The following is a 22,813-nucleotide window of genomic DNA, read 5'->3' as shown; positions in this document are numbered from 1 at the left end:
GTTGCCCTATTCTAACAAACTTGACAAACAAACATATTTTAAAAACTGACCCTTATGGCTGGTTTTGTGGTCCAGGGTCACAATTCATTAAAATGAAGCTTCCTAGAATAAATGTGATGCCACAAGGCTTCAAACAGAAAATAAACACTTTTTATAGTGCACAGTATATTCATAACTTGTGTGGTAAAGAATCTTACAAAAGAGATTCCGGACTAAATAATTTTTTAAATGTCATACCACAAAAAGAGTCCCACAGTTTATAGTTCAAAAGCAGTTTACTTCAAACCAGTAATATTTTCTAACTGCATTAACCTGCATGTAAAGAACCAGTTCACCAGAAGCTCTGATTAGATGCACTCTGATATTAAAAACAAAAAGGAAACCAAATAATAAGCAGTTGTTTACACACTCATGAAGCAGTCTCTATGTGCATGTAACATGGTTCTGAAGTGCGGCAGATCTCGGGTCTGCTGCCTTCAACACACAAACAGCACAAACGTGTATAATTAAATATAAAATGAGAAGGACCAGTCTGCTGAACTCATCTCAACCCCCGTGTAGCGCTGTGCCTGACAGCTTTGTGCATACAGGTTGAACTCATGTATCCGCGCTCTAACACACACAGCCTATCTACCACATCTGAGTCCCGGAGAAAGTGTAAATAAGAACTACGATGATACTTAATTGTCGTCGCCTTGTCTTACAGAAGCACCGATCACAGACCGTCCTTTGCGTCTTTAGTCCATCATTTTTTTGCGTCGTTCGTCAGAGTTTCCTCTTAATGATAGTGTTGGCGGAGATCAGACGGTCCCGTTCCCGCAGCTCCTCCTGCAGCCTTGCCTCGTTGACGCGCAGCTGTCGGATGGTGTTCTTCATCTCCTTCATTTTAATCTCCATCAGCGCGATGATGTCCCGCTGCTCGTTCAGCTTCCTCAGCAGTTCAGCGGACGTTGTGCCTGTGGTTAGCGAGTACGAGTGATCCACCCCGCACAGTGCGAGATCGGCCACGGGGCAAGATGCGCTGCCTCCGGACAGGCTTCCGCCAGAGTCCGAGACCACCGCTGCGAGGCAGGAGCCGTCTCCTGAGGATGTGAGGTCAACGGGCGCGATGTACTGGCCGTTCTGACCTATCTGCACCACCGTGGTGTTTTCGGTGTCCCCCTCTTCCTCCACTGGCGCTGACTCGTTAGCGGTTGAAACAACGTTGCTGATGATGGGCACGACCGCGGAGACCTTCCTGCTCCTGCCTCGCCTGCTCTTCCTCTCGTTGACCCCGCGCAGAGGGAAGAGGGTCGGGACGCGAATGGTGTAGGTTTTCCTGCCGCCGGGAAAGTGGACACTGCAGACCCGGTGGCCGGTGGTGGGCTGGAAAGTGCTGAAGCAGCCGCTCACCCCGGCCCGCGAAATGTTCTTCAGCCATATCTCTCGCTGAGTGGGATCCTTCGGAAAGGTGTAGAATCGCAGATCGCGATCCCGGTGTGAGTTATTGTAGCATCCAGGCACGCAGCAAGTAAAGCCGGGCATGATTTTCTAAATAATGCACCAGTATTACTGCAGTCCCTTGGAAGTTTCCCTAATTTTGTTTTGTTTGGTTCCTTCGTGTGCTGTTATCTAGACCAGCGGCCTACAAGCGGAACTACACGTCCCACAATACTTACGACTTCCTGTTTTGGTTTCAAATGCTAGTCGATAGACTCGCGTCTGCGCAGATGTGCGCCTCTGTAGGACTTCACTATGCAAAGCCAGGAGTGTTGCAACAGTGTTTTCAACGTGTAAAAAAAACTAGGCCGCTTTGAAATTATGTTTGTAAGCTAAAATTGAACTAGTTTAATTCCTGTGCAAATCAATGTAAGGTACAGAGCGTGCTTTGAAGGGTACTATTTTATACTGAAAAATGAAATGGAAATATTAAAACAGAACATATAAAACAAATATAGGAATACGTAAAACATATACAAAAAATATGAAATGAAATAAATAATGACATACACTACCAGTCAAAAGTTTTTGGACAGTAAGATTAAGATTTTTAATGTTTTTTTGTAAATAAGTCTCTTCTGCTTGCCATGCCTGCATTTATTTGATCCAAAATACAGCAAAAGCAGTAATATTGTGAAATATTTTACTATTTAAAATAACTGCTTTCTGTTTTAATATATTTTAAAATGCTATTTATTTCTGTGATCAAAGATACATTTTTCAGCATCATTACTTCAGTCTTCAGTGTCACATGATCCTTCAGAAATCATTCTCATATGCTGATTTGCTGTTCAAGAAACATTTCTGATTATTATTAAAACAGTTGAGTGGATTTCTTTTTCAGAATTCTTTGAGTAGAAAGACCCAAAGATCAGCATTTATCTGAAATAAACATTATTTGTAACATTATACACTATCCCATTGAAAAGATGGAGTCAGTGTGTGTATATATATATTTTAATTTTGGGGAAAGAAATTATAGAAATAATACGTTTATATAGCAAGGGTGCTTTTAAAGTTAATCAAAAGTTATGATAAAGTCATTTATAATGTAACAAAAGATTTCTATTTCAGATAAAAGCTGTTCTTTTAAACGTTCTATTCATCAAAGAAACGTGAAAAATTGTACAATATAATAATAAATGTTTTTGAACAGCAAATCAGAATATTAGAATGATTTCTGAAGGATCCTGTGACTGAAGTAATGCAGGCTTGGTGGGCAGAATAGACTTCTTTAAAAAACATAAAAAAAATCTTACTGTCCAAAAACTTTTGACTGGTAGTGTACTCTGTTGCCTTTTAACTTTACATCAAGGTAACCTTGATAAAATAAATCAACTAAAATCTCAAATAATATATATCTTGTTTAGGCAAGCTGCCCTAGGCATTTCATCACAGTAGCAACTTAAGCAATCTACTATATTTAAATAAATATAATATAATAGTATGTCATTTATTAATAGCCCTTCAAAATGACATGACCATTCATTTTATTATATAGCTTATGCTTACATCATATAAATAGAGAGTCCATATTCTCAAAGGTCAATCTAGATTGCTTATCTTCATGATAAGCTCTGAACACTACGTAAATATGCCTTTGTACCTACAATAAAGAGTTATTTTAAAGTGATAATTCACCCAAAAATGAAAAGTCTTTTATCATTTACTCACCGTCAAGTGTCCAACAGAAGTTTCTTTCTTCTTATGAACACAAAAGAAGATATTTTAAAGAATGTTGGTAACCCAAACTGTTGCTGGTAGTCTCTTTTTTTTTTTTTTTTTTGATGGTTTTTTTCTTCATATTATGGAAGTCAGTGGCTACTGGGAACTGTTAATAAATCAGTTCTTGTGTGTTCAACGAAAGAAAGAAACACTTACAGGTTTGGAAGAACATTAGAGTGAGTTAAGTATGACAAAATGTTTATTTTGATTATTATACTATCCCTAGAATGTTTTCTAAGAGATGAGCACATTTTTATTTTTCAACAACTTTTATTTTGAGGTTAGATTTTAAATGTTTTTTTTTTTTTTTTTTTTTTTTCTTTTAAAGCAGACTTTTCTGCTCACCAAGCCTGCATTTGTTTGATCCAAAGTACAGGAAAAACAGTAAAAGTTTTTAATATTTTTACTATTTAAAATAACTGCTTTCTATTTGAATATATTTACAAATATAATTATTCCTGTGATTTCAAAGCTGAATTTTTAGTATCATTACTCCAGTCAAACGATCCTTCAGAAATCATTCTAATATTCTCATTTGCTCCTCAAAAACATTTATTATTATTATTATTATTATTATTATTATTGTTGTTGTTGTTGTTGTTGTTGGAAACAGCTGAGTAGATTTTTTTCAGGTTTCTTTTATGAATAGAAAGTTCAGAAGAACAGCATTTATCTGAAACAGAAATCTTTTGTAACATTATAGATATCTTTATCATCACTTTTGATCAATCTAAAGCATCCTTGCTAAATAAAAGTCTTATTTCTAATAAGATGAGTACATTTTCATATGGTCATATGAACATTTTTTTGTTTATTTTCTTTGAGTTTTATTTTTTATTTTTTGCAGCCATATATTGCCAAAATATATATAAAAAAAAGAATAAATACGGTTTAAATTCTGTTTTGTGTCATTTCAAACCTTTCTAAAAAGTGGACAAATAATGTTACTTCCTGTGTGCCGCAATTTTAGGCAATATAACCTATTTCGAAAGACTGAGTTCATGGAATGTACCAAACTGTTGAAGTTTACTTGGTTGCTAATATGGGCGTGGCAGAAAAAAAACCGACGGTTTCGCGCACGCGCACGTTATCGAACATCTTGCTTCAGAGATCAGCCCACACAGCACCGAGCAGTAAAGCAGCACACCAGCAGCAGCGATGTAGAATTACACATGAAAAAACGTACCGTGGTTTCAAGACGGCCGAAGAATGCCCCATACGTTGAGAGGGTGGGAGGCGTGACGGGTTTGTCCTGTTTTTCCTCCTGCTGTTGAAATGACATGAGAGCTCAGACTCAGAGCCCTGACTAAAGTGAATCAGAAAGGGAGGGAGGTGTCCACCATCCTCTGGTCATCATCATTCTCCACAGCACCGGCGCCATCGCATCCAAGGGCTTTGTTTTGTGGTAAGTAACGTTAACTTTCCGTAGGGAACTAAGAGAGCCGTTGATAAAGGAACTAATAACTGAGCTAACGTTACTGATTTAGTAGCTCGAATGGATGTGTATTTGTGACGATTGTACTGGACCGGTCTCGGCTAAGCTACATCGTTATGTATCTGCTACAAGCCATGTTTACTTCGAAGGTGTCAAGTTTGATGGTTTATATTGTTTTAAAGTCAAATAAAACACAAGCAATGTCTTTAAAAGCTAAACTTTTAAACCAAGGGTTGCCCTATCCGCCCTACATCGGTCGTTTAGCGCAAGGAAGTGATGCTAATATTAGTGTGCCTCACAAAATGAATATAGTTTGCATTTCTTTATTAAAAACAACTCTTCCATATGAGCTCTTTAGGGGTATTCGTGATGGGTCCTACCCTTTTCTCTATTTATAGCAATAGATGTTTGCAAAACAAGGCTTTCTTACTAGGAAATACCTTGTGTTTAATCCAGAGAGGAAATACAAACAAGCTTCTCATTTGCCTTTGCTGGGCAGGTGCACAGCCTTTGGGATGTAAATTAAATTGCAAGCCAGCTGGTAGGTCAGTAACGCCCAGGCTTGTATCTGACAGCTGTCATTCGCACCACTGATAACAGTGGGGTCATACAGTGCCTTATCTCTATTGTGTATTAATCGTGATAGCCTGAAGTGGCCTTGAGGTTAATTTTAACTTGGAGCTTGGTGTCGGTATGCTTGCTTCTAAATGCACTGTGATTGTTTTGCATCTCTTTGCAAATGTCGGTGTCCCTGAACTTTGATGTTTCTCTTTCTTTTCACAGGAGATAACATTAGCGGTGTGGAATGAAACACGGACTTGCTTGTAAGTGTTTTCGCTTAGAATAATGTTGCCAGGAGTGGGTGTATTTGGAACGGGGCAGACGGTACGTGCCCTGGTGCCGTTGCTTCAAAAGGAAGGCTTCCCTGTTCAGGCTGTTTGGGGCCGTACGCAAGAGGAAGCGGAATCACTAGCCAGGGAGTTGGACATTCCCTTTTCCACCAGCAAGACAGATGATGTGCTGCTACATCCAGAAGTCCATCTTGTCTGCATATTGACACCTCCTCCACACACACGCCAGATTGCAGTAAAAGCTCTAGGTGAGACTTATTTTCTTTCGCCTCTTATCTTGATTGTCCATGTCGTCTCGGGGGATTGGGTTGGGTTCCTTCCTGGACTCAACTGGAGTGTTTACTGTGCTACTGTTTACTTTACAACTTGGCACAAGCTACAGTGGGCTTTTTTTCCTGGTGATCAAATCTTGCATTCTCAGATCACAGTGAACCCCTCAGCACAGTTGAGATTATGCTGATAAAGCTCTTGCTTCAAGCAGAAACTTGTTAGGCAAACAACATTTTCAGTTTTGATTACTGTTGTATAATCATTTTCATCTCTTTTCTCATTATCTGTAGGTATAGGTAAAAATGTGATCAGTGAGCAGGCAGCTACGCTGACGGATGCCTGTAAGATGGTGACGGCGGCAAGATATTATCCACAGCTTATGAGTATCATGGGAAATTCCTTGCGCTTCTTGCCCGCATTTGTCCAGATGAAACGCCTGCTTGGAGAGGGTTATTGTGGGAACTTGCAGGTATTGGAATTTCACAGAAAAAAAAATGTTTACATTCAATTAAGTTTGGGGGCCAGTAAGTCAGTATTTGACTATATAATACTTAATTTAGCATTTATTTGAAATAAAAATCTTTTGGATAATGTGAGACTGAAGACTAGAATAATGGCTGTTGAAAATTCTGCTTTGCCATAACAGCAATAAATTACATTTTAGACAGAGCTGGGTATTAACTGATTACATGTAATCTGGATTATGTAATCAGATTCCAAAAATGGAGTACTTTTATTTAGATTAAATTACATTTTAAAATACTCGTAATTATTCATTATTTATTGAATCTCCCTAATTCTTCTTTTTCATCTTTTAAATGTTCCATTCTAAGCGCGACATGAGGGTGAGCAATTCATGACAGAATTTTTGGTGAACTATTCCATTTAGATTAAATATAATACCAATAAATGCTGCTCTTCTGAAGCATCGCCGTTTCCACAAAAACTTGGAAACTTTTTCCCACATTAATAATAAGAAGTAAAGTTTCTTGATCACCATATTACTGTATTAGAATAATTTTTGAAGGATCATGTGACACTGAAGACTGGAGTAATAAATTATACTTGAAAATGGTAGGTAAAAGCATTGCTAAACAATTTAAATATATTAAAACAATATTTATGAACAATATTTAATAACAGTAAAATATTTCACAAGCCTCCAATTTTTACTGTATTTTGACTAAATAAAACAGCTATGAAAATACTTCTTTCAAAACATAAAAACAATCTTAAAAAATTGTATATGAAAGTAACTATTTTACTATTTTATGTTGTATTTAGTGTCTTAAAATGTTAAAATTGTGCATAATAATTCAAAGTTCAAACTGTAAGCCTTACAATACTAAACATATTGACCTCACTTTGTTAGGGCATTTTACTTTATTATAGACTTGTCAAAATAATGAACTCATTCACTTAAAGGAGACATATTATGCTCCTTTTTAAAATATGTAATATAAGTCTCAGGTGTCCCCAGAATGTGTCTGAAGTTTCAGCTCAAAATATCAAACAGATCATTTATTATATAATTTTAAATTTGCCTATTTTGAGTGAAAGCAGAAACACGCTGTTTCCATGCATGCCTCTTTCAATGCAAATAAGTTGCTGCTTATTTATGATATCCATGATCATCTGCAAAAATAAAAATAAATTCATAAAATCAAATGTAAACATTCTATAAGAGTAATCTAATGCTTATATTTGCTATATAAATGTTTTAGCTGTTTTTCTAAAATATTTCATATTTTAATTAATATTATGCAATATAATTTATATTATATTTAAGAAAAAAGACTTAGTTTATATTTATATATATAATATATAATCTTTTAATTAGGGCTGGGTTGGCATTCGATTTTAAATTTTGAGATTCGAAATTTCTTTTTTCTTTTTTCATACACCTTGCATCCCCCGCGAAACGGTTCTCATTCACGCTTGAATATGAATGGAGAAGATCAGACTGCTGCATCACAGAGACAGCAAAGAAAGAGATTGAGCAATATTTGAGAGACACTACTAAAATACAGTCGGGCCCACTTGCATGGTGGAAGCAAAACTAAGGCTGTGACTGTCGCAATGACAACCGCGCCACCTCAAGTGCCTTCAACGCAGCTGAAAGCCCCAGCAAAAATAATTACCATGCATGTGTCGGGGGAAAAAGTAAGGATATATTCAAATTATTTATTAATAAACTAGTATTTGTCGCAAAGATGAAGTTGACGATCCGGACTCGCCATCTGCTCACTGGACGTGCCTTTAATGCCTAATGCGTCTTTATGGATTAGGCCTACAGCTAATGAAAGAGTTTTGTTTTCGATTTGAATTATTTAAATTATTTCTTTACAGTTCCGGATGATATATTACTCTTACCTTTATGAGCAAAAATGAAGTTTCACATCACACTGGCGCCTCCATGTTCTGCAAAGCGCGCTTCATTTTTATTTTAATTGAAATTGTGATAACTTGAGAAGGCTAAATAGATTTGTCTGCGGCTGGCCGCTTTGTCGTTACTTTAAAAAACAAAAACTTGAATTTAACAAGTAAAAAGTGTTCCTAATACATTTCTAAATTTACTTTATAAATGTAATCACGTTGATATTAAAAACAGCAGCTGTGTAATGGGGAAGAGAAAGAGAAAAGTAATTCAGCCAGTAATTCTGATGAGCTGTCGGAATAGGTCCGGGCAAGGTTTTAGGAATTTTTTCAACTAAAATAAATGTCTAAAATGTATTATTTATTTGCTTTATTTTAGCGTTTTGTAGGCTGCTTGTTCACAGACGGAAGTGCTCAAATAAACACGCACGTTTGTTAATAATGTTTGAGCCTCATTTATTTTGTGTTTCAAAATAATATACATATGTATTTTATATATAGGCCTATATACACAAACGTTATATATAATGTATATATATTTATTTATAAATAATTTAGATATAAATAATTTAAATATATATAAACACCGCACAATTTTTTTTCGTACTTTTATTTAAATAGCCTACCCTTTACGGTGTCAGTAATTACTGTGCTGCTAATTTCTGATTTGGGAGTGATTTGTTTGTTAAAAAATGTTAGGCTACCTTATTAAAAGTATTGCTCTTAACAGAGCTGTGTGTTTTGTATCACTAGCGCACTGTCCGTTCTCGAAGCATGTAAGCTCTGCCTGCATTAGGCGCGCCGCTTCCAACTTGCAATGTTATATTAAAATTTATTAATTTTGAACGTGTTATGTGTCCATATTGCACCAAAATACAACACTGCACTCCCTTGGGTCCACAGCAAAAATCGATTGGATGAACTGTTCTCGGCATAACAAAAATGCAAACAATAAGACATACAGAGATTCCTGCCTTTATTAGAGAGAAGAATATGTTCGGCCTCCGAAGCTTCGAATATTCGGTGTTGATTACTACCGAAGCTTCGAATCTCAAAAAATGGTATTCAGACCAGCCTTACTTTTAATTTAAAAAATTAAGATTTTCTAAAATATTATAAGTAGAATATTATAAATTATATATCATGCTAAATACATTCAGAACACCTTATCAACACCTTAGAAACTACCCAAAACATCCTCTGCTGCAGTGCAATGTGCTAAAAACACTAACACCCTAGCAATGTCCTAGAAACCTCCAAAAATACCCTTCACTGTGGTGCAGCATTCTAAAAACACTCAGAACACCTTAACAACACCCTAGAAACCACCTGAAACATACTATGCTGCAGTGCAATGTGCTAAAAACATCCAGAACACCTTAGAAACACCCTAGAAACCACCCAAAACACCCTTCACTGTGGTGCAGCATTCTAAAAACACTCAGAACACCTTAACATAACCTTAGAAACCACCTGAAACATATTATGCTGCAGTGCAATGTGCTAAAAACATTCAGAACACCTTAGAAACACCCTAGAAACCACCCAAAACACCCTTCACTGTGGTGCAGCATTTTAAAAACACTCAGAACACCTTAACAACACCTTAGAAACCACCTGAAACATACTATGCTGCAGTGCAATGTGCTAAAAACATTCAGAACACCTTAGAAACACCCTAGAAACCACCCAAAACACCCTTCACTGTGGTGCAGCATTTTAAAAACACTCAGAACACCTTAGTGATGCCCTAGAAACCACCAAAAACACCCTCTATTGCATTGCAACATGCTAAAAACATCCTACTGTACAGGGGACCCGATTATAGAACTTAAACACAGAAAAAGTCAGATTTTCATGACATGTCACCTTTAACGTTTTTGTTCTCTCCTTTTCAAGGTATGTGAAGCACGTGTTTATGGAGGCTCGCTGCTCAGCCAGTCATATGGATGGGCATGGGAGGAGCTCATGGGGGGAGGAGGCCTCCATACAGTTGGCTCTTGCATCATTGACCTCCTGAGCCATCTTACAGGACGTCGGGCTGTACGAGTGCATGGAATGCTCCGGACTTTCGTACATCAAGGTGGCCCGGCGGGAGGGATTCGCTCTGTAACTGCAGATGACTACGCTTGCTTTCAGCTGCTGATGAACGGAGGCGTGGTCTGCAGCGTGACATTAAATTTTAATCTACCTGGCACAGATATGCATGAGATCATGCTTGTGGGGTCATCAGGGCGACTCGTTGCTCGAGGAACAGAGCTGTATGGCCAACGGGCCAGCATGCAAGTAGAAGAGCTTCTTTTGAGCGATGGTGGAGAAGGTGTTGGGCCATCCGTCAGGGGACTGAACGGCATGGTGACTCAGCTCCGACTCTCGTTTCAGGCACAAGAGGACAGGCGCTCCTGGGCGCGGCATCCTGTTTCCATGGCAGCCTCGTTTGAGGATGGGCTGTATGTACAGACGGTTGTAGATGCTATCAAACGGTCAAATCGCACTGGAGAGTGGGAGTCAGTGGAGGTCAAGATTCAGGATGTTGACCCAAACCACAACCACAGAACCCTGCCAAACTAACACTACACACACTGTTACATCCTACATATGCTATTTCAAGACCAAGCCTATTAACATCACTCACCTTCTTTTACAATAATATGCTTTCATTTTAAACATAAAGATAATAACTGAAAGTTTATGCATACTTACTAAAAGTTGGGTGGCTTATGCTCATGCAAAACACTGGAAATGCGTCACTGGATAGGAATGGTGGTTTCAGGGTTGTTTTGTTGCTTATTTACTGTTACACAAAAAAGATGTGCAAAGCTTAGCTGTGAAAAAAAAAACTGTGTGCTTTTTCGTTTAAATATGAGCCTCTTAAGTTTTTATGTTTTATATGAGTAGTGAATATAAGCTTGTGTTCAGTTGAGGATTTTTTTAAAACTTATTATGCTGGACACTAGATATCATTTACTGTAATATACCTGTTGTGACTTATAGTCTGATGTCCAATGCATTGGACATGCTAACGGTTTCACTAAGCTGCACAAAGATTCTTGAATTATATTTTTTATTGCTGAATTAGTGTCTGTGCACTGTTTACGAGCGAGTGGTGTGAATGGGTTGGTGCGTGGATGGTGTTTTTATTCATTATTTAAAAATAAATATTTGCTTAATTTAATTACATATTTTTTAAATGTGTTTACACAAATACCTGTTGAATAACAACAAACATTTACCGTATTCTGTTCTTTTGTTCATTTTGGCTGACACGAATATCTGTTGGCATTCTGAAGGGGGCGCTAAAGGTTCGTGTCTAGATGGTAACCCTCGTTTGAATTCTCGCGAGATTTACATATTCGTTCATTCTATTCTAGAGCTCTTACAATGGGAATTCTGCATTAGAAGGAACAAGCTGAAAAAATATTTTATTATAATGCTTTGCAAAAATATGGACGAATGCTACAACCAGTCAAAAGTTTTTGAACAGTAAGATTCTTAATGTTCTATTAAATAATTATCTTCTGCTCACCAAGCCTGCTTTTATTTGATCCAAAGTACAGCAAAAGCACTAATATTGTGAAATATCTTTTACTTTAAAAAACAACTGATTTCTATTTGAATATATTTTAAAATGTAATTTATTCCTGTGATCATTACTCTAGTCCTCAGTGTCACATGGTCCTTCAGAAATGATTGTAATATGCTGATTTGCTGTTCAATAAACATTTATTATTATTATCAATATTTAAAACAGTTAAGTATTTTTTCAGGATTCTTTGATGAATAGAAGATCCAAAGATCAGCATTTATCTGATATAATAAAAAAAAACTTTAATAATATTATACACTATACCAGTGGTTTTCAATCCTGGTCCTGGGGACCCACTGCTCTGCACATTTTGTGTGTCTCTCTTATTTAACACACCTGATACAGATCATCAGCTCATTAGGAGAGAGATCCATGTACTTAACTGAGTGTGTCAGATAAGGGATACATACAAAATGTGCAGAGCAGTGGGTCCCCAGGACCAGGATTGAAAACCACTGCACTATACCATTCAAAAGCTTTTATTTATAAAGGATTTATTTATTTTTTTCTTTTTGGGAAATAAATTATAGAAATGAAAACTAGCAAGGATGCTTTAAATTGATCAAAAGTGATGAAAAAGACATGTATAATATTTCAAAAGATGTCCATTTCAGATAAATGCTGCTCTTCTGAACTTTCTATTCATCAAAGAAACCTAGAAAAAAAAATCTACTCAGCTGTTTTCAACATATTACAATGTTTCTTGAGCAGCACATCAGAATATTAGAATGATTTCTGAAGGATGTGACTGGAGTAATTCTGCTAAAAATTCTGCTTAGAAATCACAGGAATAAATAACATATTCAAATAGGAATCAGTTATTTTAAATAGTAAAAATATTTCAGAAAGTTTTTTTAAAGTACTTTAAAAAACAAAAACAAAAAAATTACTGTTCAAAAACTTTTGCCTGGTAGTGTATCCAAAACAAAAAGATGAATTATTGATTTCGTGTCTTCCTCACGTTTTCCCTCAGTGACTGAAGAGTGTCCAAAGCATCAGTCCAGCGCGCGTGCGCGAGAATTTCACGCAAAGAAGGTTGCCATCCAGATCAAGTCAGTATTCAAAGTCGACTAGTTCGAAAATGGCTGCACGAAAGCGAAGTATAGTCTGGTCATTTTTCCAAGCCGAAGATGAAAGAAGAGTGTTGTGTCTTCTTTGTATGAAGACGGTTTTGTATTTTGGCCACACGACAAACATGCTTCGCCATTTACGAACGAAACACCCCTCAGATTTTTCTTCGCTGGACAAAAGGAAGCCCGCGACAGATGCGGAATCCAAACGAAACGACAGTGGCTGCGTGGAAGGTATGAAAGGTTCCATTATTGCATTGTAGTGTTTACCATCATGTAACGTTACGGTGTCATTGTGTATACACTGATACGTCTATTACACAGCTGGCTGGTTATGGAACTTACAAACGACACCTCTAATTTTCTTTAATTTGTTTTCTCCTCCATTTTGGCCTACATGCACGTGCTTATAACTCACGGCATGTGAGTCAAAAGCCAATACAAAGGCTCTTTGTCGTTCAAAACAGCGCTCGCTGTGATTGAGAGATTCAGTATCGACTCCTCAGTAAGAACGGGTTCGTTTTACAGTCTTTAGTCATACTGATGAGTGTTTCGCTTAGGCCAGGGTTTTGGGTGGATGTCGCAACGACGCCATGTTGTTTTTCAACAATTGTCTATTGCGTCGCCTATTTACAGAAGGCTAATTTTGCGCATTTGATAGGATCCCAAACGAATTTCCCCGACTGGAGTCGATTCGATTCGACTCGTTCAGTCAAACGAATGAATCTTTTGAATCGTGTCGCTGATTTGGATCAGCAATATACGACGCTCGGACTGAAGTAGCCTCCCCGCCCCCTCCTTTCCAAAATAGACTGGACAGAAAACCTTCAAGCGTAACTACTCTGTTCTGCATTAAGTATTAAATCATATAATATATATGAATGATCTATGATTGATGAATTGCGCACAATGTCTGTCGTTTTCTAAAATATGATTTGTATTGAACCGTATGTGAGCTGAAATTGTCACGTGATGCACCATCTGTCACATCCCCGGATGGGCGCGATTTTTCATTTTTTATTTAAACTAGCGGGTCATTGGTTAAAACGTATAATAATACAGACAGGGAGGGACAGAAACTGTTATGACGTACAGCACCTGTAAAGGAAAACTTAAATGAATTGTATGTGTCTTGTACAAATAATGCATTTTCATGAAAGGAATAAAAAATGATGATGATGATGATGTTGATTATCGGTGAGTGTTCAGCTTCCATATCGAATCATTGCTTTTGTTGCTTAGCAGCGTTCTGTTCTGTCGTCATCTGGCGGAAGTCCGCTTCATGCTTTAGCTTATTTTTAATATGTATCTCAGAAGCCCAGTTTGTATTTTTAATAAAGCGTTATGGATTTAGCATTTTCTGTTTAATGTGCACTTATTCCCTAATGTTGCATGATTGTTAACCATATAATTGTCTTTTAGTAATACACTACCAGTCAAAAGTTTTTGAACAGTAAGATTGTTAATGTTTTAAAGAAGTCTTTTCTGCTCACCAAGCCTGCATTTATATGATCCAAAGTACAGTAAAAACAGTAATATTGCTAAACAAAATTACTATTTAAAATAGCTGCTTTCTATTTTAATATATTTTAAAATGTAATTTATTCCTATGATTTCAAAGCTGAATCGTTTAGCATCATTACTCCAGTCACATGATCCTTAAGAAATTATTCTAATATTCTCATTTGCTGCTCAAAAAACATTTTTTATTATTATGTTAAAAACAGCTGAGTAGAGCTTTTCAGGTTTTTTTGATGAATAGTTCAGAACAGCATTTATCTGAAATATCTTTTGTAACATAAATGTCTTTATCATCACTTTTGATCAATTTAAGCATCCTTGCTAAATAAAAGTATTACTTTTTATAATTTGCTTCCGCCCCCAAAATATATATATTGACTCCAAACTTTTGAATGGTATAGTGTATGATGTTACAAAAGCTTTTTAATTCAGATCAATGCTGATCTTTCTATTCGTCAGATATTGATGATAATAATAATAAATGTTTCTTGAACAGCAAGTCAGCATATTAGAGTGATTTCTGAAGGATCATGTGACACTGAATACTGGAGTAATTATGATAAAAATTGAGCTTTTATCACAAGAATAAATTCCAATTTAAAATGCATTCAACTAGAAAGCAATTATTTTAAATAATAAAAATATTTTACAAAATTACTGTTTTTTGCTGTACTTTGGATCAAATAAACACAGACTTGGTAAGCAGAAGAGACTTCTTTAAAAACATTCAAAATCAAAAACTTTTGAGTGCTAATGTACATATGTAAATGCAGATTGTTAATGTTATTGTGTGTTGCTTATTGTCTGTAATTCAGTCTCTCCTCATGCACTCTTCAAACACAAGAAACAAGCTTTAAAATATGTCACAGGTTCAGTTAAACTGCATTTAAGCCATGAGAAAATATTATATTATAAAACAGTAATTTTGTAAAATATTTTTATTATTTAAAATAATTGCTTTCTAGTTGAATGCATTTTAAATTGGAATTTATTCTTGTGATAAAAGCTACATTTTTAGCATAATTACTCCAGGGGGCAGCCGTGGCCTAATGGTAAGAGAGTCGGACTTGTAACCCAAAGGTTGCGGGTTCGAGTCTCAAGTCCGGCAGGGATTGTAGGTGGGGGAGTGAATGTACAGCGCTCTCCCCTCTCTCAATACCACGACTGAGGTGAGTCCCTTGAGCAAGGCACTGAACCCCCAACTGCTCCCCGGGCGCTGCTGTGTGTGTGCACTTGGATGGGTTAAATGCAGAGCACAAATTCCTACTATGGGTTACCATACCTGGCCTCACGTCACCTCCTCCTTTCCTTTCCTTATATGCGTCTAATTTTTACCTCCATTTTTTTTCCTCTATAACCAGTTACAGTATTGATGGATGAGCAACAGGTAGAGGTGGAGTCCGTGGGAGAAGATGGAGAAATGGATGGTGCCATCAAAGGGATCCTCCGTGCTGCGGCAGGGGAAGCAACAACTGAAGCGGAAGTGGTTGATGAGGAAGCTGTGGCACCTGTTGAGGAAGGGGATGGGAAAGAGATACAAGAGGATGAAAACCCGGCCAACAATCGCAAGTGGAGCTCCGTGTGGGTGCACTATCGGAAGCTTGGCCAGGAGCCGCGAGCCCTGTGCTTGCTCTGTATGGAGAAGATCCAGCACCGGAGTAGCACGAGTAACCTTATCCGACATCTGCAGCATAAGCATCCCAATGAGTTTGCGCAACTCGAGGACCACCCACAAAAGCGGCCTAGCAAGCGTAAATCTGAAGATGCAAGCCGCCTTGCCTCTCCCACATTAGGAAGTTCGACCCCAAACAGATCTCTCATTGTGTCACCAAAGCGTGACATCCATTCAACTTGCAGTACCAGCTTATATTCAGGTATAAATTGCTTTCAGCTATTATCAGTGTTAATGTTTTACATTTCGTGTGAAATGAATGTTGAGTCATTTTTTGTTTTTACACGGAAGTAAACTTATGGGTGAGACTTTCGGTTCATTATCCACTATAGGGAAATAACAGGAAGAGTAACAACGTGCAGTAAATGATAAAACTGCAGTACAAACCAGTGTGTTCATAATTAAGATAATACATTAAAATAGCATGTTAAGACGCACCAATTTGTAATATTAAGCCGCAAAACGAACAGTTTTGTACAGCAAAAAATAGCTAGACGTGGATGAGATCAGAAGCCAGAGCCATAGAATTTCCAATTGGCCGCACCCACTTTTACAGGAAGAAAAATTTGTATAGTTATTTTAATATATATTTATTGTGATTTGTTATTATAGTTAACTAGAACTTAAACTAGAAAAAAATATAAACTGAAATAAGCTTAAGTTTTTTAATATTTTATTAGATTTTGGTTATGACCATAGAAAAAATAAAAAAAAAAATGGTTTTTTGTTTAACATGATGCACAAAACTAAAAAAAGCTTTTATGAACTAAACAGACATTATTCATGCATCATTTTTTTTTACATAATAAATAGCCTAAAACTTTATAACTTAAATATTATTAACACAATGATACTAATAACTTTTCAAAATGATATCTATCATTAGTTTGGCTTCATTAAGGAAAAAAATCTCTTCCAATAAATGTTGTAAGCAACACATGGAACTAGGACTGGGCGATATGGCAAAAATGTATTCTCGATAATTTTTTCCCATATTGAACGATAACGATATATATTTCGATATAAGCTGTTGATGTTGCCAGCTTTAAAATAGTATCCCAACAATGACTAAAGCCACAAAAATTAAAGGGTTCATTAAATTACATTTTAAAGTATAGTTTATTAACAAAAACAGATTACAGATTTGGCCTTAACTTAAAACACCTTACTAAAATAAATTAAAAAAATAAAAGTTGTGACAGAGTATGGTAAATGAGAGTAAATGTACAAAATGTAAACATAAAATGATTGTAAAAACATAATTTGTAACAATTATTTATTTATTTATTATTATTGACACAATTGTTTATTTTCTCTATTATAGGTTGAGCTATTTAAATTAGAGGCAACCACTGCATTTTGAAACACTCTACAGTATAAATAACAAAAAATTACGACACAGTTCTTTTTTTAATCGTATTAAGTGCAGATAATTCAGCCATAATCAAAGTAGGCTACTCTCTAAATATTCAAAGTGCAAATAGAGACCGAATATTTCAAGCATGATACAGAGCTATAGACATACACAACCTATCATAGTCTACATACTAAATAACAGCCTAGATATGTCATGTAGCCTAATTTGCGTGCATTGGGGAGTCACTCTCTAAACAAGGGGGATTAAAATTGCTTTTGAATGCGCGTGCGTTTTTTGCTTTCGGTTTCAGTTTTAACAATCGCGCCAAACTCTCAGCTGAGCTGAGAGTCACTTTTTAGATAGCCAAACCACTTAATGGAATTCGTGCTACCTTTTTGTCGACAATTTCAACATCTTTGGATAATAACTCGAGGTTAGTTTCACTTTCGTCGCTGCTTCCACTCTTTTTTTTTGTCATCTTGGTGTTAAGTTTGCTTCGCAAAGTGCGGTAGGAAATGAACTTTGTACTTTGACATGCACACGCACGCTGCACGCTGATTGGCTGTTGTCGCATATTTCTGCTGTGTGATTGGCTCTTAGATTAATCCATATCGAGCAAAAAATGTCTAGAGCTTATCATCGTTATTAACATAAATTTTATCGCGATTCGATATGATATCGTTTATCGGCCCAGCCCTACATGGAACCCTATAACTTAATAAATTATCACAATATGAACAATTGACAACAGAGCTCAATATATTCAGCTTCTATTCATTTTAAAGTATTATAATCACACTCAATTGAAATGAAAATGAAATGTTTGTACAACTCAGTTGTACATAAGGTAGATTTATTCAAAGTAAGTTTATTAAAACATGCATACATAATAAACCGTAAATAAGTTCCTTTTTTTTTTTTAGCTAACGAGTAACACTGATGCAACATTAAATGAGACATTCACTTCCAGAACAAAAATGTACAGATAATGTACTTCACCCCCTTGTCATCCAAGATGTTCATGTCTGTCTGTCTTCAGTCGTAAAGAAATCATGTTTTTTGAGGGAAACATTTCAGGATTTCTTTCCATAAAGTGGACTTCTATGGTGCCTGTGAGAATAAAAATGCAGTTCAAAGGGTTACTCCACCCCAAAATGAAAATTTTGTCATTAATCACTTTACCCCCATGTCGTTCTAAACCCGTTAAAGGCTCTGGAAAAAGTTAAACCCATAAAAGCTTTGTTAGTCTTCAGAACACAATTTAAGGTATTTAGGATGAAAACCGCGAGGTTGTAACTGTCCCATTGACTGCCAAGTAAATAACACTGTCAAGGCCCAGAAAAGTATGAAAGGCGTTGCCAAAATAGTCCATCTGCCATCAGTGGTTCAACCTTAATTTTACGAAGCTACGAGAGTACTTTTTGTACACAAAGAAAACAAAAATAGCTACTTTATTCAACTCCTCTCTAGTGCCATTTAGACAGTGTTATTTACTTGGCAGTCAATGGGACAGTTACAACCTCCCAGTTTTCATCCAGAATTTCTTAAATTGTTTTCTGAAGACAAACAAAGCTTTTATGGGTTTGGAACAACATGGGGGGTAAGTGATTAATGAGACAATTTTCATTTTGGGGTTGAGTAAGTATTTAAATGCAGCTTCAAAGGGCTCTAAAAGATCCCAGCTGAGGAAAAAGGGTCTTATCTTGGTTATTGATAAATTTATATGCTTTTTAACCTCAAATGCTCATCTTGTCAAGCTTTGCGTGTACTCTGTGTATTCTGGTTCAGTATAGTTAGGGTAGGTCGAAAAAATGCCCTTTCATTTTCTCCTCCAACTTCAAAATCACTCTACAGTGCTGCAGAAGAACCAACCAAGTGTTTACAAATAAACGTGCAAAGATGATCAAACGCCCTTTACAAAAAGGGTAAAACAGCGATGTAGGATGATTTTGAAGTTGGAGGAGAAAATTAGATGGGAGTTTTATATATATGTATATATCTCCTAACTGTCTTGATTCGGAATACAGAGTACAGAGATAGCTAGAAAAAACAAGCATTTGAGGTTAAAAAGTACATTAATAAAAAGAAAAAAAAAAGAAAATAACAATCGTTTCGCTAGATAAGACCCTACTCCCTCAACTGGGATCCTTTAGAGCCCTTTGAAGCTGCATTTTCAAAGTTCAAACTCATAGGCACCATAAAAGTCCACTATATTGAGAGAAATTTTGATTTCTTTACTGCTGAAGAAAGACAGTCTTGAGCATCTTGCATGACATCGAGGTGAGTAAATTATCTGTACATTTTTGTTCTGGAAGAAAACTTCTCCTTTCATTGACGTTGATCATGTTTGTTTTTTGCTGCGAATATTACAGTGGAACTGATGACTCACAACACTGGAATTAATTTGATAGCATCAAAATGGCATGTATTGTTAGAATTTTGTGATAAATTGGATAGAATTTGAGAGCTGAGGCTTTGTTTCTTACAAAGTGACAAAGCTCTATGTGCTTGTTCTTTGATTAGGACTTTGCGCCTATTTTAAAAGATTTAATTTCACTTTTTTTTTCCTTAGGCGCTAGGTGGTCTGACGGTGTGCGTTTACTGGAAAGAGAGCGGGAACTGACAGAGGCCTTGAGGCGTGTCCAGCAGGAAGAGGGGCGGAGCATACAGCTGCAGAAGGAGTTGCTGCAGCAGTTCCGCGAAATGGATGCTGAGCGCCGAGTGCTTCAGAACCAGAAAAGTGAACAAGAACAGGAGCACGCAAGGTTGCGGAAAGAAAAAGAAGACTTCGAGAAGGAGAAGAATGAACTCCAGCAGGAAAAAGTGGTGCTGCTGAAGGAGAGGGAGGAGATTCAGAAAGAGAAAGAGGAGCTGGAGAAGCAGAAACAAGAACTGGACTCTTGGAAGAATTCTCATGCACAAGGACAAACCTCTGGATTTTACAATTGTTGATATACTTCAGTATGTCTGTTTCACAAGGAAACAAGGATTTCCTTTTTATGGAAATAGTTATTTCTTTACCCTTTTTATTTTTACAAGATTGATTTGGATTGAGGGGATGGGCTTGCGGGAGTGGGGGGAGATGCCAGGGATGTTGTATTTTGTTTAGCTAAATGAAAGTTTACCATAACCTACCAGGATTTCAAACACGTACATGCATGCGAATTATAGATTACCTGCTGTTAAAATAGAGATTCGTAATAAGGCCTTTCATGTCAGATATCTAGAAAATCAGTTTCATTAAAAAAAAAACTACTCACGCTGTGTATATATGAGTGTTAACACAAAAAAAAGTTCATGTTTGTTCCAAAATGTACCAGTGTGTGAATGTATTGAAGTGCTTTTGTACATTTCTGCACTGGGAATAAAAAGAAAACTTTTAGCAAATGTCCTTTCTCAGTCATTTGGGCCATTTTTGTTATTCCTGCCCTAGAGCTGATAACCTGTCACGTTCTATTTTATTTTTTGAGTTGATAGTATTGGTTAATGTGAAGGCTGGTAAGATGGTTGCAGCGTTAGTCATAAGTAAGGTAAGTTTTTTGAAATTGATTTATACATCATCTGAAAGCTTTCCATCGATGTATGGTTTGTTAGAAGAGGACAATATTTGGCTGTGGTAAAACTATTTGAAAATCTGGAATCCGAGGGTGCAAAAAAATCTAAATATTTAGAAAATCGCCTTTAAAGTTTTCCAAATAAAGTCCTTAGCAAAATGTTTTGATGTATTAATGGTAGAAAATGTACTAAATATTTTCTTGTACCATGATCATGATAATATTCTAGTGATTTTTGGCATAAAAGAAAAATGTATGATTTTGACCAAAGCAGTGTATTTTTGGCTATTGCTACAAATATATCTGTGCTACTTAAGACTGGTTTTGTGTTTTTACTCATATTTGCATTCTGTTGTCACTGACAACCCTATTTTGTACATTTGACATTTTGGAGAAAAATTTAAACTTCCAAAATACTTCCATATATATTTCCTACTCAAGGCTTTCAAAAACTACTAGTTTAGTATCAAGAAATGATTGCCGAAAAGGCCATTCCAGTATGACACTCAAGTTTTTTTGTTTAATTAGGCAGTGCTGGTTTTAACCGTGTGAGAAAGCTTTTCACTCAGAGTAAATGTATTTTTTAGAGGACAAAATATAAAAAATATAAGGAAGAAAGAGTAATAAATAAATACCATAACATGAACCAGAGGGGGCAAATTATACAAGGTTGAACATAGAAAGCAATTTTTGACTTTTGAATGATTTTCTATTTTTTATGCCCATCAAAGATGTTAGAATTACAATCAACTAGAAAAAATGACAGTAGTGGGTTCTTACCCAAAAAATGGCTAAATATAAGAAGATTAACAATATTTTGAATACGGGAGTTAAAGTTTTAATAAAAGAAAATAATATCAAAAGTGTTAATACATATTCTGAGGAACAGGTACATAACTCATTAAAAAAAAAAAAAAATAACACAAACACAATCACAAAAATGGATACAATTGTCCATCTTTATTTTTCCCCCCATACCATGGAAGTCAATTGTCACCAGAACTCTGGTTTCCAGCAATCTATTGTGTTTAGCAAAAGAAAGTTCAGCAAAGTCAAACATTAATATGTGAATTAGGGAATTATTATTTTTCTGTAATTTAATCAGAAGCCATAAGCAGGCCATTTTTATGCACTGCTCGTCTCACATATCTGTAAAAACGATAAAACGGTAACCAATGAATTCTGGGACTCGTCACCTGCCGTACTACGTCTCCTGCTAATAATCACGTGATTTGTGCACAGAGAACTGGATTGCTCATGACATCATAAAAGTGAAGCCACCGCGCCGCCATATTAGTATTCCCTAGTATTTGCATACATTCCATTGAATGAATAGGAAACTATACGATTTTATTGAGAAAACATCACATACATAACAAGTCAGTGTTTTTATACCTGAAGTCTCACTGTACATTTTCACAATGCAAACGTCCTAACGTTAAGCATGTAAACGGTTAATGTTGGGAATTCCCTCTGCTTATTAAAAATGTACGTTCATAGCCTACATTACAGTCGCGTACATCAGATAAACAAACATCATACGATCTCAGTAACGTTAGTTATTCACGGTTTATGTCATTTTGTTGTTTATATTCGTACAGTAGACTAACTGCATGTTTCAACAATATTTAACAGTAACGTTATTCATTTTGAAGCAGGTAATGATTTGTTCGTTAAATTAATAATTAATTCAACATACACAGCATTTTACTCAGATGGAAACGGTAATGTTAGTAAATCATTACAGAATTTGCTGATCTGAAGAGTCTGAAATAGATGTTGCTCAATCAGTCACATTAAAAATACACACCATGACTCGGAGAACACCGCTGACTACAAATGGTACGGACTTAAAGACATGAGCTTTATTTCAAAGATTTGAATTTCAATATAACGAGCAATATAGTAACAGAGACT

General features: G+C 36.2%; 3 protein-coding genes across 3 annotated transcripts; 2 read left to right on the top strand and 1 right to left on the bottom strand.

Moving 5' to 3' along the window:
• Positions 1-256: 256 nt before the first annotated feature.
• thap11 (THAP domain containing 11) lies at positions 257-3,248 on the bottom strand. Its single transcript, XM_073837132.1, has one exon. The coding sequence runs from the start codon at positions 1,522-1,524 to the stop codon at positions 766-768; it is 759 nt and encodes a 252-aa protein (XP_073693233.1). The 5' UTR covers positions 1,525-3,248; the 3' UTR covers positions 257-765.
• Positions 3,249-3,546: 298 nt separating this feature from the next.
• Positions 3,547-11,311, top strand: gfod2 (glucose-fructose oxidoreductase domain containing 2). Its single transcript, XM_073837131.1, has 4 exons — positions 3,547-4,609; positions 5,423-5,738; positions 6,051-6,229; positions 10,036-11,311. The coding sequence occupies exons 2-4, from the start codon at positions 5,486-5,488 to the stop codon at positions 10,705-10,707; spliced, it is 1,104 nt and encodes a 367-aa protein (XP_073693232.1). The 5' UTR covers positions 3,547-4,609; positions 5,423-5,485; the 3' UTR covers positions 10,708-11,311.
• A 1,433-nt stretch (positions 11,312-12,744) lies between these two features.
• Positions 12,745-20,729, top strand: LOC141332050 (uncharacterized). The gene is made up of 3 exons (XM_073837130.1): positions 12,745-13,026; positions 15,675-16,187; positions 19,915-20,729. Exons 1-3 carry the CDS (start codon positions 12,804-12,806, stop codon positions 20,292-20,294), a joined length of 1,116 nt encoding a protein of 371 aa, XP_073693231.1. The 5' UTR covers positions 12,745-12,803; the 3' UTR covers positions 20,295-20,729.
• The last annotated feature ends 2,084 nt before the right edge of the window (positions 20,730-22,813 follow it).

This window comes from Garra rufa, chromosome 3 (genome assembly GCF_049309525.1).
Source record: "Garra rufa chromosome 3, GarRuf1.0, whole genome shotgun sequence".
Lineage (NCBI taxonomy): Eukaryota > Metazoa > Chordata > Actinopteri > Cypriniformes > Cyprinidae > Garra > Garra rufa.
Note: the sequence above shows the minus strand (reverse complement) of the source record. Positions and strands in the feature narration are given on the sequence as shown.

What these genes read in the sequence shown, in the direction of transcription:
- thap11 (XM_073837132.1), bottom strand. Translation starts at nt 1,524, where the DNA reads ATGCCCGGCTTTACTTGCTGCGTGCCTGGATGCTACAATAACTCACAC.
- gfod2 (XM_073837131.1), top strand. Translation starts at nt 5,486, where the DNA reads ATGTTGCCAGGAGTGGGTGTATTTGGAACGGGGCAGACGGTACGTGCC. An exon ending in GATTGCAGTAAAAGCTCTAG is followed by an intron (nt 5,739 to 6,050) that starts GTGAGACTTATT and finishes CATTATCTGTAG; the next exon opens with GTATAGGTAAAAATGTGATC. An exon ending in GTTATTGTGGGAACTTGCAG is followed by an intron (nt 6,230 to 10,035) that starts GTATTGGAATTT and finishes CTCCTTTTCAAG; the next exon opens with GTATGTGAAGCACGTGTTTA.
- LOC141332050 (XM_073837130.1), top strand. Translation starts at nt 12,804, where the DNA reads ATGGCTGCACGAAAGCGAAGTATAGTCTGGTCATTTTTCCAAGCCGAA. An exon ending in CGACAGTGGCTGCGTGGAAG is followed by an intron (nt 13,027 to 15,674) that starts GTATGAAAGGTT and finishes CTCTATAACCAG; the next exon opens with TTACAGTATTGATGGATGAG. An exon ending in CAGTACCAGCTTATATTCAG is followed by an intron (nt 16,188 to 19,914) that starts GTATAAATTGCT and finishes TTTTTTCCTTAG; the next exon opens with GCGCTAGGTGGTCTGACGGT.